This window comes from Chelonia mydas, chromosome 7, assembly GCF_015237465.2.
Source record: "Chelonia mydas isolate rCheMyd1 chromosome 7, rCheMyd1.pri.v2, whole genome shotgun sequence".
NCBI classification, from domain to species: Eukaryota; Metazoa; Chordata; order Testudines; family Cheloniidae; genus Chelonia; species Chelonia mydas.
The window spans coordinates 89,174,642-89,190,110 of NC_057853.1; the positions used below are offsets into that span (position 1 = coordinate 89,174,642).

The 15,469-nt window shown below is 38.8% G+C and overlaps 1 protein-coding gene across 10 annotated transcripts in view; it reads right to left on the reverse strand.

Annotated features, from left to right (window-relative positions):
• Positions 1-15,469, reverse strand: part of RNLS (renalase, FAD dependent amine oxidase) — a 146,951-nt gene that overhangs the window by 11,615 nt on the left and 119,867 nt on the right. For 6 of the 10 annotated variants that reach the window (XR_005226312.2, XM_037905720.2, XM_037905722.2 and 3 more), the window contains one exon: positions 7,310-7,485. Coding sequence is in view for 9 of the 10 variants with exons in the window: in XM_037905720.2 (XP_037761648.1) it covers positions 7,310-7,485 (176 nt within the window). In the remaining variant the exon portion in view is untranslated. The other 4 variants (XM_037905718.2, XM_037905716.2, XM_037905721.2 and 1 more) reach the window with 1 other exon arrangement.

Genomic DNA, 15,469 nt, shown 5'->3' on the forward strand with positions numbered 1-15,469 from the left:
TGTATTACTTCTGTCACTTAACTATCAGAACACGATTAAAAGAGCACATAATTGCAGAAGTGAATGCTTTGGTAAAAAAATAATCAAATACGTTTCTCACTAAAGCCCCAGTTCTACTATTCTAGTAGAACTACAACTCCCTTTGATTTCAGTGTCTCAGCATACCACCATGCCCATATATGAAAGGCTAGAAATCGTAGGGTCCAATTCTGCCCTTACATACACAGGTTACTCCAGTTAATTTTAGTGGAAATTCTAGTACATGGAGAGAAAAGTAGGCATCTTAGTTTCCCCTATAATGAAAACACAACTATGCTATGCCAAGGAAGAAAACACAACTATTCACTGAGATGCAGCAGAGTATATTCAAGGGAGCAGTTTTTTAAAAAAAGAAATCCCATGCATAGCCAATACTCTCAGCTTTTAAAAAGGTTCCAAATGTTTAAATGATGTCAGTGATACCACAAAATATTTTTGGGGAAACTTTCAAAGGCACAAAGCGCAGTTAGGTGTCCAGTTCCCATTCCGTATAGACAATAATTAGTACCCACAGACATCTAAACATCCGTATACTTCTCTCAAGGCTGCACTGTAGAAGACAAGAGGAAATCCCTTCAAAAGATGAGATTCAGTGCATGATGGGAGATGTGCCACAAAAAGCGTTAACTAAAAAATGACTTAATCAGTCTTCACATAAACATACTATAACATTTAAGAGTTCAGATGGCAAATCTTGCAAAGCAGGAAATGTCTGTAACATTGAAACATCAGATAGGGTATAGCTACAGAGCATTGGTTCAATCATTGCCCAGTTTCCTCCACTGATAATATTAAATCTATGCAGCTGCTCCTCAGTATCCCAGTAATAGAAACCCATAAACCTCTTTTCCCAATCCTATATAATATACCAATTGTTAAAAAAAACAAACTCAATAGAATATTTGGGGAGTTTAAAATTGGCAACCTTGCAGGGAAAATCCAATTTAAAATGACCATGTCAGTGGGAGAATCCAGATGATGCCAACACTTACTGAAATAAAATGTTTTTAAAATTTCATTTAGTCAGTGTCTATTAATTTCAAGGTACTTGGAATTCATGGAGGGGGAAAGAGGGTTTATTTTTGGTAATGTGTTTTATGCCAGGAAAACTTGACTAATGGTATTAATGTGTTAAACAACATAGTAAAAGACCATGATGGTTTTTTAAACCATGCTTCACATTTTTACACCTTGTTCTAACACGTTTCCATTGTATGTGACAAGATTGAATGTCCATATTGTATGAAATCGTTACTTCTCAAAGCAGCTGATAGCAGTTATTCAGCACTGTAAGAGCTAATGCAGGAGTGGCAGCGTGGACTTAAAATAAGTGAAATCAAGCCGGAAGAGAAGGGAGAGGGAATAAAGAAGATAAGAACTGTGTTGGAAGTTGATGACAGAAACAGACAGAGGAGGAGCGTGGGAAAAAAGTAGCCAGAGAAAGGAGGGAGGGAAGGAAAAATAAGACTGGAGGAGTTGAAAAAGAAAATAATCCAGAGAGAGACAAATAAAAGAAAAACAAAGAACAACAGAAGTTTGGGAGAGAACAAGGTAGAAATGAGGAAAATAATGCTAGAGATTAAGGAGGAAAAAAGTGGAAGATGCAATTTTCCCCTCCATCATTTCTTGACTGTCTAAACTCTCTTGGATCAAAAATGTGTTTTGGTTGACACAGGTTACCTTGGAGTACAATTGTAAGCTCCAGTCTATTAGTGAAATCCTGGCCCCACTGAAATCAATGGAATCTTTGCTCTTTGACTTCAGTATGATCAGAACTTCACCCCTTATGTTTTTTTATTTGCCGCTGACAACAGAAGGTCACATATACTAACTCAGTAATTAACAGGAAGAGAAATGAATACTCTGCAGAAAATAATTCTCATTGGACGTGTCTTAACTGAGCAAATAGAAAAAGTGTGTGGGGGGAGAGAATGTACACAGTAATCACGCCGATGGAGAATGCTATGGGTCAAATTAAGGATCAAAGTTGGATGACCAAATCATGGGCTTAATGGGGACAAAAGCCCAACAATATTAAGTAATATCATCAACAGTATTAACATGCCCTTAACAAAAATAGATAAAAATATAAAAGTAAAATATCTAAACAATTAAAAAAGTAAAGAATATCTCACTATTGGGTAACTTTTTTTTCCCCATTGCAACCAAGTCTGCGTCACTTTTACACTTTTGACCAATTAGGAGGCATTAAAAAAAGCACTAACAAGCTCAATTATTCATAGACACTGAAAAGAATATGATGATGAGTATGAGCTGCATTTATAATGCATCCATCCAACCCTGTGTTATATAAACACCTTATGGCATAGAATACCTCCAGTATTTTCCAATGTGGACCAACTACAAAAGAAAACCCCATCCTTTTGTGTTTTACATTATTAGCAGGTTAGAAAAGCACCTTCCTTTCAGGAGGCAACTCTTTGAGGGGAATTTGCAGCAAATTATAATCCATCATCTAATATTAAACACGAGAAATAATTTAGTCTGGTCTGTGTACTGTATACCCTGCCAGAAATCATGTTTCCATTCAGGTCAGTAGTTATTTCGAAGTTTTTCTAATAGGTCAATGTCATCGAGCATAAACAATGGAGGAAGGGCTAGTAGGGGAACAGGCTTTGTATGTTGCTCATTCAATCTTTCATTTTCCCCTTGTGAATTTTTTTTGTTTCTAATTTGTAAATGATGAGAGAACGGTGAGCATTCAACCTTAAATATGACTCTGCATTGATCAAATGAGACAAGGTGATCATGTTTGAATCTGTATATTTTAATCAAAACAGTGTATTTGAGGTCCATATTTGTAAGTCACCCCATTCTGCATGTAACAATGCTGGACATTACTGGACTTTTTTAAAAGACACTGCCCAGAAAGCAGTCATCAAAGCCATCCTCTAGCCATATTGTGTAGGCTATTCTCCACACCCCCGCACCCCTCACGTAAAGCGACTCTATCAAAGAGACATCCTGGGTAGGGAAGTCTTTGATTCTAGATGCTAATATAGTCTTATCATAATTAAACCATGGGATACAGAAGTGCAGCTGTGCTGCTAAGTAGTATCAGTCAAAGTTTGGAAGCACTAATCCCTCATCCTCTATGGGTAATTGTAATGTCTTCATTTTAATCCGGGATTGTGTTTGGCCCATATGAAAGACATAACTGCTGTATTTAATTAACAAGCAGGACAAATCCTGCCTAAAAGAGTCACGGAGAAGACCCATATATCTTTCTATTTCCTTTTGCTTTGGTGGCAGCAGCTTATCATAATTTAAAATAAAGCTAATTTTAAGGGAATTAGTGAGTTCTGTACTCAGGTATTTAATTTGAGTAGTGATTATTTGTATGGGGCCCTCCTTCTGATATAGGGATGGAGTTTTATCAAGATAATAGCTCAGTTTTATGCCAACGTTATTTTCAAATCTGAGTGTTCTCTACATTCTCCTAGTATGTTAAAGTCTCATGATAATTCTTCCTATGGAATGGTGATATAAACTAAAAAGCTGTTGAAATAAATGAGTTTGTTTTGTACTGGTCCTGTTTATATCTTCTCTTGAAACTTATCCTGAGTATTTCAATTGCCAAGGTCAAGAGCATGCCTAAAAGTGGGTATGCTTGATATAGTCCTTTGGTTTTAATGACATACTTTTTGTTCGATCGAAGATTAAAACCCTGGTTTCATCCAGAAAATCCAACCCAGTGAGCCTTTTTTCATTTTTTAAAAAAATTGCTGTCACTCTGCAGCATTTACATGAACAAAACATGTATTTTAAAAATTTTTTGATACCAGAAACATTAGGCTCCAATTTCAGCCTGAGAATGAAAACTTAACTACTGTAGAAAGCTAAAAGAGAAGTCATGATAATATCAGAGTTCTTGTTATATCTATTAAAATTACAGGGAAACAATATAAAAATTATTGAAATGTATAAAATGAGAAAGGGAATGGCTGAAATGATTGGGATTGGAGAGAAGGCTATGGCTTGTGAGTGAAACCATCTGTCACTGGATGTTGAGAGGGGAGTGGGTAGAGTTGTAAATTGTTTAGGGACTTTGTACCTTAGAATCTAGCAACTTCTAAAAAATGGGCAGAGCATATAATAGCATTTATGTTGTGGTTTAATTTTTAATTACTGAAAAATGGACAAATTCCAGGACATAGAAAAGATAATGGCAAAATACAGTATTTTAGAAAGATGAGAAAAAGAGCCTATTATGCAAAGTAAGGTCCATTATTATAAAATAATTGTTATTGTTTCATTCTATTTAAAATATTTAGCAGTGTGTGTGGATTTTACCACCTCCCCAAAAAAATCTGACCATCAGGGAAAACTCATTTTGCAAGGGCTCACAAGGTATAAATTATCTTGGAGAATGTACTTGTTAATTCTATTCAGTACCATGAAATTAACTGCCTTTTTTTAGTCCTTTACTTAATACACATTCTCATGGTGAAACAAACCAGAATTATACCATACACAATACATATGGATCTATACCACCAACAGCCCCATGATAAAACTCCATCATATAGCAGTTAAACAGAATATTACAATTAAGAGCACTGTGATGTATGAACACAATTAAATGAAGTTTGCAAAATATGCTACAATAGCATTCTATTGTAACAATGCAATGGAAGATGGATTATTTTGTTTAGCTCAACAGCTGGTTTTGTTTTGTGAGCTCTTCCTTGATTCAGTCACCATGTCTCCACCTGCCTCTCTTTAAAGCACACCTAATCTAAATAGCCCCCCCAAACCATATCCCTCCACTCGAAGTGAGAACTAGATAGACATCAGATAATGTAGAAGAGAAGAATCTAAATAAAATTAGATTATCAATACATTATATAATTTATTATACTTAACTAAAATAAATTATTAATTATATTAAGGATTATAGTGGACAGCAACTCAACATGAGCTCCCAGTGTGATGCTGTGGGGAAAAGGCTAATGAGGATGTATAAACAGGAGAGTAGGACATAGGAGTTTGGAGATGATTTTACCTCTGTACAGAGCATCTGTGAGACCAATACTGGAATACTGTACCCAGTTCTTGTGTCTACATTTTAAAAAAGATGTTGAAAAACTGGAGAGAGTGAAGAAAAGAGCCACAAAAAATGATTCAAGGGTTGGAGAAAATGCCTTAGAGTGAGAGACTTAAAGAGCTTAATCTTTATCAAAAAGAAGACTGAAAAGGAACTATTAAAATCTATAAGTATCTTCCCGGAGAGAAAATACCAGCCAGTAGAAAGCTATTTAATCTAGCAGAGAAAGGCTGAACAAGAACCTAATGGCTGGACATTAAAGCCAGACAAATTCAAAATGGGAAATAAGGCATAAATTTTAACTGTGAGGGTGACTAACCTTTGGACAAAACTACCAAGAGAAGTGGTAGATTCTCCATGTCTTGATGTTTTCAAATCAAGACTGGATACCTTTCTGGAGTTAGTCAAACAGAAGTTACTGGGCTCAATGCAGGGGCAAAGGGGTGAAACTGAATGATCCGTGTTATACAAGACTAGATGATCTAATAGTCCCTTCTGTCTTAAAAAATCTATGAATCTATTAACAACATGTGTACTAAAGTCAGTCCTCACCTCCTGTTTTGAGTGCCTTTGTCTAGGGACTATCTCTTCTGGTCTTGATTCTGTAGTGGAATTCATATGAGCAGGATCCAGAAGCCTGCACTGCGCTTACTGCACAATCAAGGTCTCTCTTCACTCTCTGGGACAGGGATCATGCTTCTGACTGAAAGCATGTAGCATGCTATTGGCATGTTGGGTGTTATTGTAATAGGAATTATCAACTATAATAATAAACATGGTGTTACCTTATAATTAAATTACCTAGCTGCCATAATGATAGGCACTGTGGGAATTAATAAAATAATATTAAATGATTACTAATCAGAGAACTCCATGAGTATTTTCAATGTAAATGGTTTTTCAGGAATTCGAATCCATGTAATAACGTTTTGTCCTAGGGTTTGGATATCCTGAATGTTTTTATTTAAAAAAAATTGAGAGATGTTTATTAACACAAAAAAGCAAAGAAAATGTATAAAACACATGTTTCTAAATAAAAGTAACAAAGATTTTCAAGAAAAATATGAAACTATGTTAAACTCCTAGCTACACAATTTATTTTTAAAAACATTGTGAACTGGGAGCTGACTTGGCAAATATGTTTTTGTATATGTAGCTTATAGCAAATGAAAAAACGTTACCAACTAGGCCAGATTCTTAAACTTGGTTGCAAGCCAGTGTAACATGAACAGAACTTACAACCAGTCCTTTACAGTCACTTTTGCAGATTTCATAAAAAGTAAAAACCTTTTGAAGTAACTAACTACTTTAAGTAAACATTTTGCATGAATGTCCAGGTTTAATTTTGCCAATGTCATTTAACTTAAGAGGTTCTGAGTAAACATCGACATACTGTATATTTCAGTGCTTTCGGAAATTACTAACCGTTTCCTTTGGGGGTTTTTTGAGACATTTAAAATATCCACATTTTTCTGTTATTTTCCCTAAGATAACTTACTTTACGTTTAATTTTCATGTACTGGCAAACAGAACTGGGCCAAATACACTGGGAGTATTTGCTTCTCAGCAGTAGGTTGGGAATTTTGCTAATACTATCACCTCTTCACCAACACCTGGAAAAGGCAGGTTGAGTTACTATATTAAATAATACAGCAAAAATCTCGTTGAAATGCATGGGTCCATGAGAAAAGGGCTGCTGAATTATTTCCTTGCTGTACCCCTTACAACATGCCCTACTTTCACATATAGTGAACTCTGGGTAACTTTATTCTTTGTACAAAAGGGATAAAAAATGCTCAAAATGTTCAGTAGTTCAACCTACCCACCCCACACCCAGCTAGTGAAAATTATTTTGCCGTATTCTTTATGTAGAAGTTTAACTATGGATGAATGCATTATGGATACTGATTATCCTTCATAATCAGATTTTAACGTACTTACTCTCTGTAAACCTGTGGATAGTTGATAAGGCACTTAGCTTTAAGAGTCCTGTATATAGTGGATACAGTATACCTGTAAAATGGCAGTGCCCATATATCCATATAGTAGCTTTCATCCAGAATGATTGATTGTAAAGCAGTCTACAAATTGATTGTACAGATATACAAGAGCTCAATATTATTACATCGTTTTCTTTAGAGTAAGCTGTAATATGATGGCCTCTCTATTACTCACAGATCATTCTTTATGATAGATAATTACCTGAGAGTATCTCCACTTCTGGCACTTGATGCTAGTTGGTTTAGGCAGACCTGGCATAATATTTTCCAGCTGATCCAGGATTATCGGCTGCACCTTTTCCTTATCCCATTCTAGATGTGCAATTCCAAATGGTACACTGGTGTGCACAACAACAGATGGCCCAAATTCGGAAGAGTCTGCATGGGTGACACAGAAGGAAAGACAACTGCTTTCAAAAATAACCCCAAAACTTTCACTGAATCAACTGAACTAAGGATTGGTTACACTGCTCCTAAATTTAAAAACTTAGTTGTTGAAATTGATAATAGATGTCATGGATGTCAGTCTGCCTAAAATGAAATTAAATAGAATACCTTACAGGTACCAGCCACCATCCTTACTACTAAAAGTTATTCAATGTATCTTTAGGAGAGACTCAGACACATAGTGTAGACACTTAAGGCTACATTTTCAAAGTGGCTTCAGTTGCTCCCTCAAGTTATTGGATGCACACTCTTGTTCCCCCAAGGTTTTTTGTGACCCCCCTCCGAAGATTTTTTGCCTATATTGAGCAGATAAATCTAGGTAAGGTACCATTTATGATGTAGACATCCATTTACTACAGTGGGAAGTGAAACAGAGGTCTTTAAGTTAAGCAGACCATGTACTAAATCAGGCCAGCAATACTAACAACTTCACTTGTTAGTGCAGAATGTTCTTCTTTATTAGGGTTTAATACCATGACTTAGTTTGATAGATATACAATTTGAGCCTGGGTTTTCATCTCTGCAAGTTATTTGCTGCTCATTCTGAATTATGCACAAGTGTGTATCAGAAAATGAAAAATGGATGCGAGTAAATAAGAAGTTGGATGTTTTGTTCTACAGGAGAATGTGAAGCTCTTGGGGAACCTATCACATTCCCTGGTGCATGTAATTTGGGTCTGGCTAATTTCCAGGGATTTCATCAGGCCCATTAGGGATTGCTGTTGTGGGGAGGAAGGAGGACGTGAGCCCATTGGAAGGGAGGAGTGGGTCAGAAATCCTACTGCAGTGAATCTTGACTGAGTCCAACTCCCTTGCCCAGTAACAGCCCTCTCCCTTGCAAGACTACTCATTGAGATCAGCTTTCCCCTGATGCTGGGTCTTATTCTATTTCAGTCTAAGAAATAATAGGAGGGAGGCTGCAAGTGTCTGCAATAGAGGTTGATGGTGGGGACTGTAACAACCTGCTGCAGTCCTGCTCCCTTGACAGACACCAGCCTGTTGAGATGGGATCCAACAGCTGAATCCTACATGCTGCTAAGCTCCCTGGGTCTCGGTAGAGATAGACTGTTCCTAGATCTGGGTCTCACAGGTGCATGTCTGACATCATTCTTGGCTCCAATCTGCCAAGTCCACAGAACCAGTGTCACAGACCTCCTGAGGCCCCCAGTTGCTTGGACACATTCCCTTCAGAGTCCCCATGGCTGGAGAGTTCTGGTTCCCCTAGTTACAGCCTTAAGGGTCCATGTGGCAGTAAAGCAAGGAAACATAGGCTTAGCAAATGAATTACTTACACACACACACACATACACTTTACTCTTGAAAAGCACAAGAGCATTACAGATCAATGTAAAACAAAACAAAACTCTTAAATGCACTGCCCGTGCCCCAGTCTGTTCCCCAACCCCTTTTGTGTGTTTCTGGGTTTGGTTCCAATCCACAGAGGCAGTGCTGCCCCCGAGCTGCAGGCCCTGGGGTCCCCACTTCAGAGGTTGTCTGCTTGGTGGGCTGCCCCAGAGACATAGACCCTGGAAGCCATGGGGTCCCCAGCTCAGAGGCTGTCTGGCAGGCAGGCTGCGGCGAAGCCATGCGGATGAACTAGAAGGAAATCAGATATGATTCTTTCAGAACACAGATATATTGCCTAACTGTCACAGGAACTTCCTTGTATGGAGCATATTCGCGGGAGGACCGCCCTTTTCATAAGACTTTAAAAGCAGAAACTGGGAAGCTAGAGGAGGATTTATTGTAAAGAGGGAACGAAAAGCGATGGAACTGCACTGGAAAGGAGAGCATGCCACATTTTGGGGACATGGGAAGCAAGTTGCCTAAGAAGCATACGCACCCTCAGCACCACATAGGAAATATACTCACCTTAGGTGCAAAGAATTAAGTGGCATGGGCTTTGAGGCAGCCTACTGCCAGCGACCTATGTGTTTACACTGGCCATCAAATACAAAGAATAATGTAAAATCATGAAGCTTCCCAGGCAGAAAAGAAGAACAATAAAAAGGGAAAGGCTCCTATTAGCTAAAGTGAGAAGACTCAGCATGTCACTGTATCACACAGCAATGAGGAACAGCAATCAGGAGATGTGTTATTGTTGGGAACAGCAGAAGAGAACTTCCTGTAATTTCGCTTGAAACTTAAACAGCTATGAACTTAAAACAGTGGTTATTGGATGAAGGGCATTTTTTAAAATTAAGGGTTATTCTTGGATGCTAATGTTCATAAACAAAAACAGAGCAAATCAGAGTCTTTAAAAATGGCCAAGATCTTGGCCAACTTCATTGTAGTTCTGTAAACACAGTAGTGTGGAAGAGCATGTTAGCTCACAAAAGTAAAATTATATGAGATAAGTTTGTCTGTTACAGCTCTTCCAGTATGCGTTGGATTTGTCCAAGTTAACTTTAGTTGATTGCAATCACACAATTTATTTTTCACTATGAAATTTCAAATTTGCCTATGTTCTAGCTCCACTCTGCTGTCAAAATATAAACAAGTTCCAACCATGTGGCATGACCCCACTTTTCTTCTGTATGACTATTCTAATATTCTGGAGGGCAGATCATAGTAAAATGTAAAGCACACTGGCCTACTGTAGCTCAAGGGGATTGTGATTATCTGTCAACAACCAGGACCCCTATTGCTGCTTTCATCCTTTTAGAACTCTCTGAAACACAGCAGCAAATGCCAAGCATAATTTAAACAAATAACATCCCAAACTCTGACACAGACAAGCAGCCACACCCATGACAGCTTTAGAGTATGAAAGTATGAGTCAAGAGGAGAAAGCACTTCCTCTTTCAGATCTGAACTGTTGAAGAACAGCATGGTGTACAACCACAAGTGATGTGATGTACTACCAAGTGTTCTAAGAGCCTGAGGATCATAACTAATTTGCTTACATATTTACATAAATATATGAATTCTGTCAATTTATATTGACCCCATGGTGCATTTAAAAACACAGCATACAAACCTTAAAATTGACTTTTTTTTTCTTTTTTGTCCATCTTTTTCATTCTCTCATAACATGTTACTTTACTTTTCTCATACAACTCTCTCTCTCTCTTCCTTTCATGATGTTCTCTTTCCTCTTCCTGTTTCTACCATGAAATTTTCTTCTCTGGCTTGCCTTCCTCTCCCTTCATTTCACCCATTGCCCTTTTCCCCTTCCCGTGCCCAGCAGTGGGTAGCGAGTCAGAGAAAGGGGGACTGGGAAGGAGCTGCTGTTACTTGGCAAAAGATGGAGAGGTGAAGGAGATGCTGGCAAGTGGAAGGGAAAGGGAAGTGTTGCTTGTGGCTGGGTGGGCGAAAAGTGCTATGGCCTTGCAGGGAAGCACACAGCCTGCACCTGCTGTTCGATGTGCACAGAAACTGGGGGAGATGTCACTCATCTGGGCTGCATGTGTGATTGTGCATAATCCCTTTCTGTCAGCGGGCATTTCATTTTAGCAGCAGCTCCTTTACCATTATGAACTGTTAACCAAGGGTGAGAAACTCCATCTCGCGATGGGATGTGTCAGCTGCAGGTTTGGTTTTATTTTAACCTATCTTTCCTCATATATATCTTGCAATGCAAATTAATATATGTAATGTCCTGAGACATAAAGAGAAAATAAACATAGATAATTGGAAACATGTATACCAAAGAAATCAAAACCAATGTAAAAGTTCAAGGAGTGGGACAGGGTTTTTTATAAAAATTAATCATAGACACATGTAGGTTTACGTACACACAACAAATAATCCTTCATAAACAACACAAAATCGTTCATGGCACACAGCAACCATATTTCAGGTTGCTCCAAAAGGACAACCTCTGGAGCAATATGAGACTTGAATTATCATGAAAAGCTAGTAAGAATCAGAAAATTAATTTTAAGGTAAATATAAATTTCAGACCAAAACCTGTTTTTTTTGTTTTGTTTTTGTTAAATTATCATTGGAATAATCCAATTGTTCTTCATAGTTTGATTGACCATATATTTTGGCATCCAAAAATTATTTGCAAAGTTGAAGTGCTGGAATAAAGCAAATACTTACATTCTCTGTGCTTTAATAATAATGATGATACAAAAAGCAGATGTAGTTAGTGGGATAAAGCACTCCTACCTGGGAAATTATCTCTTATAAAATGCATGTTCTTAACAAGCAGTATCAACTCTCTCTTGTCTGGATTGAGTCTCAGCCAGCTCACTTCCATCCATCCCAAACCCTATCCCATCTATACAATGGCATATTAGACTGAGCCATCCAATTCAGATGAAAAGACTTAGAAGTGTGTGCCATCCACATGCTGATGGCAGCACAGCACAGCTCCATTGCACTTACCATCTGACTATCTCCCCCCATGGCTTTTTAAATACATGTTGAACAGAAGTGGTGTTAGCACATAGCCTTGTAGAATCAGACAAGAGAACCTTCGGGGCATCCCTTGGATTCTCCTGTCCTGAAAAAACAGAACATATAAAATGTGAACTAGTCTGCCCAAGCCAAGGTCCACAGCTGAACCACCAAAAGCTCATGATCAATGATACTGTAAACTGCTGATAAGTCTAAAAAAATTGCCATGGACATGGAGAAGGAAAGAGTGAAGAGGAGAAAGTCCCAGCAGGAAAATGAGAGAGAGAGGCAGCAGACCCAAATGGTGCAGACCCTGGTTGACCTAAGATTCAAAAATTCTGGACTCCCCACTCTCTGCAGTCCTTAGAGAACTCCATGGTAGCAACTCCCTATGTCCCCCAACATCCTATGTGGCATCATGGGTCACATCCTTACGCTTACCAGTCCATGCCAGAGGACAGAAAGGAAAACCATGGCTTCACAAACACTGACCTGTGAGAACCATGGCTGGTGTATGTGTAGCCACAATGGACTACATTTGTACACTGAAATGGACAGAAATGTGTAGTGCCTTTCCAATTTTAACTTTTAATCTATATTTGGTGTGAATAGCATCCTGGTCTGTCCAGGAAGGTAGATAGACTCCTTATTGGTGCAAACTCTGGCATCCTAAACTTTTCCTGTGCAACCCACATTGGCATCCACAAATCAGCCTCTGTGGTTGACAAGAGCCTGCAAAACAATGAAGTACCCTTTGCGGTTTATATACTCACGTGCTCCATGAGAAGAGCAAACTATGGGCGCATAAGTCCTATCGATGGCCCTGGCACAATTTGGAAACCCTATTCTCTCAAATAATATCCCAATCAAAACCAGCAGTTACTGCAGGGACATCGTTTACACCAACCGCCTTTGGGTAAATCACATGCCTGATTGCCTCAAAAAGTTCTGCCATGACAGCCCCCACAGTTGACTTTCCAACACCAAACTGCTCAGCAATGGACCTGTAGCAGGCTGAGATAGCCAGCTTCCAGATGGTTATGGCAGCCCGTTCCTTGGCAGGGATGGCAGCCCTCATGCATGTGCATTGATGGTGGAGGGTTGGAGCAAGCTGCTTGCAAATCTCCAGAAATGAAGCTTTCTTCATGCAAAAGTTCTGGAGCCATTGCTGGTCTTCCCAGCTCTGCACGGCTATGTGATCTGCATGGCCCGTGCTTGTGGTCCTGCTCTAGAAGCACCAGTCTACACTACTTAGCATCAGCAACTACACTGAGAATTGTGAGCCCATCAGCCAGCTTGAGTCTGCCATGTCTGTATCATCGTTGTCCTCCTCCAAAAGTGCCTTCGGTAGATCAGAAAATGCCACTGAAATGTCCACCAGCTGCTCTGCCCATTTCCTGACACAGGAGTGAAAGTGCAAGCAGGGCAAGTTCTTCAAATGGTAACTCCTCCATGTTTCAGACTGCTGCTGCCAGGAGCATGTAGCTCAAAAGACTGCTCGGCAGGAAGTGTTGGCAGGCTGCAACAAGTTCCTGTAAAGTGCCATTGGATGAACAGTTAAGTTTTCCCACAGTGCACCACAAACTAAGGACTAGAGCTGCTACAGCTGGGGAGGATGCTAGGAAGCCTGGGATAGTCTGGTTTGGCTCAGCTCTGCATAGTGCAGTATAGACGCATGAGCCTGGGTGTGAGAGGTGGGTCCAGAAAGTCTAAACCCAGGGTCAATATTCAGTGTGGATGCTCAAACCTGGGCTTATAAACACCATGCGTGTGGGCTCGAGTCCCACAGAGCTGGATTTACACTGCTATGTAGACATACCCATAGCTATTTAATCCATATAAGCAGGCCTCAGTCTCCTGACCTTGTTTTAGGTAATTTAGCTGTGACTAGTGCAAGGGAAGAAATTTCTTCCTGCATTTTTTTTCTTGATGTTTCAGCCTCCTTTGACTTCAGCCTCCTTTGATCTGCAGCAAATATACTTTTTAAAAGGTAGAGTCTGTCCTTTAGTCTCTGGGCATCTTTATCAAGCTCCTGACACTGGTAACTCCTCTCAAACCCACTGGCTCAATGCCAATAATTCAGTTTAACATCTGTCTCTTCAGGTCACAAGGGACAAGTGAGAAATGATCCTTGAAAAATACTGGACCTATTGACAGACATCTGTGTTAACAAGAATTCACTAAAAGGCATATCCAAAACAGGTGTTTTTCTCCAGCTGATCAATGTCTTTATTCTCAATATTACCACCATATAGTGCAACAGCGGAAAACTAACTTAATATAAGTTCATACACTGAGTTTCTTATGAATTATGAAGGACATAGTCATAACTGGACTAGTTTTTCTTGTTTACCATGCTACAAAATATTGACAAAAGGCAATACTTGATTAAAGGTGAAAAATTCAGAGATTAAATCCATCTCTTTGAAGATTCATTTTACTTTCAGTTATACAGAAAAGAATAATATATTATGTTATGTTTGGAGTATTATCTCAATGGATTCTTTTCCAAAACCTGTAAGAAGCAGAAAAGAAAAGTGGTCTTTTCATGCATTTATATCTTGCAAAACACACAATTTGGCAGGAAAGAGAATCAGGAAAGGAGAGTATGAGATTCTGAATGGGAGAGCTTCATGAAATGTGCTTATTTGTATTTGACTTGGATAGCATTCACTTGTATTAATTTTATGATTTAAAGCACTTAGGCAAATTATTATTGTTCACTCCTTTTCTATAAGCCTTTCTTCTAGGAAACTCAGTTTTATTCACTCAAGTTTGACAGATATATTTTAAACTTTTAGCTCAAAAGAATCTTAATTAAAGATACAATACATTATCCATGATGAAACAATTCATCAAGTCTCTAGCACCAGAGTCTTAGCTGAAAAATGACTTCTGTGTTTAAATAGTGAATAAAATTTGAAAAATATTTTGGGCTCTTTGTGTCAGTTCTGTTCTCTTTGCTTTGCGCTACTGAACAGGCACAAAGTGAACAGATTCTGGCTGGAGCTGGTCAGCAGAGAATTCCCTTTGTGCAGGGGAAATCTCTGCAGGGGTGTGGATGACAAAGGCAGATGCTGTGGCAGCCACCCCCTAACCTTTGGTGAAGGGGAAGGAATGAGGCATGCTAAAATCAGGAAGCAGTTGTATCAGAGCAGAGCTCTACTACACCTATCTTCCATGGGCATAAGTTAGAGCAGGCCCTTAACTGCTCCAACTTCTGTAAGGGCTAACTCGCACATGATCAGGGAGCGGCAACTGGCTCAATATTGCCTCCACCCTGCATCCTAGCAGAGCTTGGACACAGTGGACAATTAAGTCCTTTCATTTTTCTATTTGTTTTAGTGCTGTATTCTGACAATTCTTTTCATTCTATGTTGAGTAATACTTGACTCTTCAAATACTGCTACTGATTTCAGTGAGGCTACTTACAGAATAAGGAACTACTCAAACTGAGGAAAAGGTGTCAGAATATGGCCCTTAAGGTTTTAAAGAAACTTTGGTATATATAGAGCATACAATATTAACAGCTTAAAAACTAGATCACTTCTATTAGTCAAGTAAAAGC